Source organism: Myotis lucifugus, unplaced genomic scaffold (genome assembly GCF_000147115.1).
Source record: "Myotis lucifugus unplaced genomic scaffold, Myoluc2.0 scaffold_11, whole genome shotgun sequence".
Classification (NCBI taxonomy): Eukaryota; Metazoa; Chordata; class Mammalia; order Chiroptera; family Vespertilionidae; genus Myotis; species Myotis lucifugus.
In genome coordinates, this window is record NW_005871059.1 from 14,863,465 (window position 1) to 14,868,651 (window position 5,187).

At 40.2% G+C, this 5,187-nt stretch overlaps 1 protein-coding gene across 1 annotated transcript; it reads left to right on the forward strand.

Moving 5' to 3' along the window:
• Window positions 1–1,920: 1,920 nt before the first annotated feature.
• LOC102425618 (trace amine-associated receptor 3) lies at window positions 1,921–2,989 on the forward strand. The gene has a single exon (XM_006084470.1). The coding sequence runs from the start codon at window positions 1,941–1,943 to the stop codon at window positions 2,970–2,972; it is 1,032 nt and encodes a 343-aa protein (XP_006084532.1). The 5' UTR covers window positions 1,921–1,940; the 3' UTR covers window positions 2,973–2,989.
• Window positions 2,990–5,187: the final 2,198 nt, after the last annotated feature.

The following is a 5,187-nucleotide window of genomic DNA, read 5'->3' on the forward strand; positions in this document are numbered from 1 at the left end:
AAAAATAAGAAAAATTATAATTTGGATTAATTTACATATCTGTCCATACATACATATAGAGTGAGCAAAGACAACTTTACTGTAGAGCTCAGTTCTAGAAGAGAGGAATATGTTTTATAGAAATGGTGACACTTGTGTTAGTTGGTAACTTAAAGATAACATGTGAATGTATTTGCCTCCTTCTGTTAGAACCATGGATTGTAACTTACTATTATCTACTACATCGTATATGCCATTCATATTTCAAAGCTATAAAGATTAGATTCTGAACCTAGAGTTTGCTGTTGGGTCAACTCTTCCTCCTATGGAACTAAATGTGTTCAGCTCTTTGAAATAATAGAAAATCTTGCATTGAAAATCTGACTCATAATTTTTTATGAGTAGAGATATGCCAACCTTTGTATTAGTCAGTGCTTGAAGTTGAAATGTGAGGGAAAGGAAAAGACCCTAATGAGTAATTATTAATATTTGAACATTTTTGACATACAAAAATGGCAATTCAACATCCTATATAATAAAAGAGTAATATGCAAATTGACCCTAATGGAGGAACAACCGGGAATGGCCAGTCACTATGATGTGCGCTGACCACCAGGGGGCAGCTCCTGTGCTGAGTGTCTGCCCTCTGGTGGTCAGTGTGCTCTCACACGGGAGCTCGGGCTTAAGCCACAGTCGGACATCCCCCGAGGGCTCCCAGGCTGCCAGAGGGATGTCTGACTGCCAGCTTAGACCCGATCCCCTGGGGAGTGGGCCTAAGCCGGAAAGTGGACATCCCCCAAGAGGTCCCGTACTGTGGGAGGGCGCAGGCCAGCTGATGGACCCCCACAAGGGCACGAATTTTCGTGCACCGGGCCTCCAGTACTAGATAACATGGAAGTCTCAACAAAGGGCAAAATCAAAGGAAATGCGAGAATTCTTACAAGAAAAAGCAGGGAGGAAGATAGAAATAGTGTGAATGGCTTTAAATATCTTCATAGACAACTTCCAAACTTATAAACAAGTTATAAAGCCAAAGTTTATTTGAAAATCAGTCATTTGGAAATCAAAATATAGTTTTAAAACCTGGTTAATGTGGATTTCATTGAGTGCTTACCAGAGAGATGCCTTTCATATGTTCTTTCTGATCTCTAAATCAAGAAGTAGGCTATATTATCTTTAATTTATAAAGGAAAGAGCTGAGGCTTAGAGACATTTTTTCAAACTAATATGGTTGCCAAGTGGTGGAACCAATTATGAAACACAGGTCTGCCTGATTTCAAAGCCATACTGTGCAATGTATATTAGTCACTGGGCTGGAAACATCACATGATAAATCTTTGTAAACGTTCTACTTGAGGTTTTTCCAGTTCTGAAAATATATGAAGTTTCCTTTCTATAAATATAAGTGTGAATGGTGGAAAATTTGATCTCAGGTTGAAACACCTCATAGGATCCTCCCGATCCTGAAAAACAAATTGAGTAGTTACTCGTATGCAACAGCCATGTAAGGTTGTTTCAATGGCATGGCTGTGATCATTAAGATCATATGGGCAATTGAGGTGTGGCAGTTTCCTGGGTTATAATATACTTTAACTGCATATATTTTCATGGACCTAAATACTGTATAAATTTAATTGTAAGTCTGTGATCTTCACCACAGTATTTTCTTTCACTTTTGAGAGTATCTGAGTTTCAGCTGGAAGAAAACCACCAACTACCATATGTGGTAGGTAAGGTGCTAAGCATTGAATCAGGAACTGAAAAAAATCCTATAAATGCATCTTAACATGTTCTTAAAACACCAAGGGGGCTCATGAGCCACCACCTCCCAAGTGCAGCTTTTTTTTTTTTCTTTTACCTTTGTAGCTCTTTCTGGTATCGGCATCTTCAGTTCTCTTCTCACTAGCCTAAGGAAACACTGATTCACCTTCCTAGAAAATAATTTGAAAAGGTAAAGCACCATGGATCTAACTTATATTCCTGAAGACTTATCCAGTTGTCCAAAACTTGGAAATAAATCCTGTCCTCCCACCAACCGCCCTTTTCAAGTCCGGATGATCATGTATTCGATTATGACTGGAGCCATGGTTATCACCATCTTTGGAAACTTGGTCATCATGATTTCCATATCGCATTTCAAACAGCTTCACTCCCCCACGAATTTTCTGATCCTCTCCATGGCAACCACGGACTTCCTGCTGGGTTCCGTCATCATGCCATACAGCATGGTGCGGTCCGTGGAGAGCTGCTGGTACTTCGGGGAGGGCTTTTGTAAATTCCATGCAAGCTTTGACATGATGCTAAGCCTGACCTCCATTTTCCACCTCTGTTCCATTGCTATCGATCGATTTTATGCTGTGTGTTACCCTTTACACTACACAAGCACCATGACCACCTCCATGATAAAGCGACTGCTGGCATTTTGCTGGTCGGCCCCCGCCCTTTTTTCTTTTGGTTTAGTTCTATCCGAGGCCAACGTATCGGGGATGCAGAGCTATGAGATTCTTGTTGCTTGCTTCAATTTCTGTGCACTTACTTTTAACAAATTTTGGGGGACAATATTGTTCACTACATGTTTCTTTACTCCTGGCTCCATCATGGTTGGTATTTATGGCAAAATTTTTATCGTTTCCAAGCGACATGCCCGAGTTATCAGTAACATGCCTGAAAACATAAAGGAGGAAGTGAAAAAAAATCTATCTAAGAAAAAGGACAGGAAAGCAGCTAAGACCCTGGGTATAGTGATGGGGGTGTTTCTAGCTTGCTGGTTGCCTTGTTTTCTTGCTGTTTTGATCGACCCATATTTAGACTATTCTACTCCCATAATAATACTTGATCTCTTAGTGTGGCTTGGGTACTTCAATTCCACTTGCAACCCGCTCATTCACGGTTTCTTTTATCCATGGTTTCGGAGAGCTCTCAAGTACATAGTGTCAGGGAAAATATTTAGCTCCCATTCAGAAACTGCAAATCTTTTTCCTGAAGCACATTGACTTAAAAGCCATTAGAAAAGCGAATAGAATGTTGAAAATGAGGCTGTTATTATTTTTAGCTGAGGTACATACCTTACATCCCTAGGTCACTGCAAATATTATTCTATCAACTTTCAGTGATCTAGATACGTGTTCTGTAACCTGCATAAGAGCTACATTCAGTATCTCTGGTCAGCCAATCAATCAATCATTTAATTGTTAACACTCGCCTCTGACTGGTAAGGAAAATGTACAAAAGAAATATAAAACATAGTTGAGAATAGGTTGGCCTTGAGTATACACATGAAACAATTAAAGACCAATATAAGAATTTTTAACAAGTGCTAATGGTTTTGGGTCCTCTCTGTTTCCACTCTAGGAATTCAGAAAAGGGAAGATCATTATGACTTGTGAATCCATAGAAGTGAAACATAAGACTGGTCTTTACTATCAACTAGAAGTCTACTTATCAATTGGCTTGGGAGAATTATTCACAATCATTAAATAAATTATTTAGTTATATCCTGGCACCCTGAAGCTCACTAGAAGGAGCTGCTCAGAGGAGAAAGCTGATTACAAATCATCATATACAATTTGAGCTTTTATACTTCTGAGCTTTTACTTTGTGGCTTATATTTGAAATGGCTTCTGTTTCCTCTGTCTCTAGCTTCTTAACCCGCATGTATGTCTACACTATGGGCCAGCAATCACAAGCCTCTGCTTGGACTTGTTTTAACCACTTTCTCTGAAAGTTGCCTAGAGTTCTACCAAATAAATTCCATCCACACCACAATGCCTATGATTTATGCCAGATCACTAACACTAGGTAAAAGTACTTCCAGTAATTTTTCTGTGAAACATCAAGAGACAAACAGAACCTTTCTTTATATGATAGATTAGGACATACATGAGTACATGTAACAATCATGTCCACATCTCCTCATACCTGGAATTAAGTTATGGGAGGGAGAAAAGGAGGAGAGCAAACTGTTCCTGAATCTAAGTTCAGCTTTAGGCCATAGAGAATGAGGGGTGGTGCAGGGAGGCACGGTGGTACCGGATGAGTGGTGTGAAATGCCTTTGGTGTAAAGAATGAATAAGAGAAGAACAAGAGTGAATTTGAGAACAAGTAGAAAACTATATATTGCAAGTCCCAGATGAGAGAGGAAGGTAGCTTAGACTGGGGAGATGCTGATGAAGTGGAGGGAGGCTGCCAAAGTCATCAAATACCACCAGACAAAACCAGTGGGACTTAGTAATATGTAGGCTTTAGAGGGTGATAAAGAGAGGAATTCCAAGCATGATTTATAGATCCTGACTTGTGCAATTGGAGGTGTGGAAGATAGGAAATCCTGGAGGAAACCAGTTTGGGGGAGAAGGGAAGATCCTGAGTTCTGTCTGGGGCATGTTGGGAACTTGACACATCATAGTAATAATAATAAATAACTAATTGGATTTAATGGTCAGAGCTCAGAGAAGTCTGGGGTAGAAATGGATCTGCAGGTATTGGCATGTAGATGACATCTGAAAGAGAGGACATGTTTGAACCCACTTAGGGAGAGAATGTAGGAAAGGAAATGGGGGCCTAAGACTAGCCTTGAGGATTTTCCACATTTAGTGGCCAGGTGGAGAAGATAAAGAAAAAACAAGTTCTGCTTTAGATCAAACTTTGCATAGAAAAACTTAATCTGGCTTTTCCCTATTTCTCTTCTAAGCCTTTCTTATCACATACCCTGACACCCTCTGTCCTAGATCCAACTATGGAAAATTACCCAGGCTCAGCTTGTGACTTGAAGGACAATATGACCCCATAAGGACTACTCCTCTTCAGGACCATGGCAGTTTCATTTCCTGTACTTGTCTGTAGTAAAGTAAATGTGGGGCCTAGCTGGTGTGGCTCAGTGGATAGAACATCGACCTGAGGACTGAAAGGTCTTGGGTTCAATTCCGGACAGGGGCACATGCCCGGGGTGTGGGCTCAATCCCCAGTAGAGGATGTGCAGGAGGCAGCCAATCAATGGTTCTCTCTTATCATTGATGTTTCTATCTCTCTCTCCCTCTCTGAAATCAATAAAATATACTTTTTTTAAAAAAGAAAAGCAAATGTGAATAATAAATGCACAATTTAAATATTTTAATGTTTACTAATCCAATCTAACTGCTGGCCTTGAGGGGAACACTTTAGGCTGTGCCAGGAAGAGACATGAGGGCATGAGAATCACTGTCAGGCTCTTTC

Excerpts from the sequence above, each read along its gene's own strand:
- LOC102425618 (XM_006084470.1), top strand. The coding sequence starts at position 1,941 with ATGGATCTAACTTATATTCCTGAAGACTTATCCAGTTGTCCAAAACTT.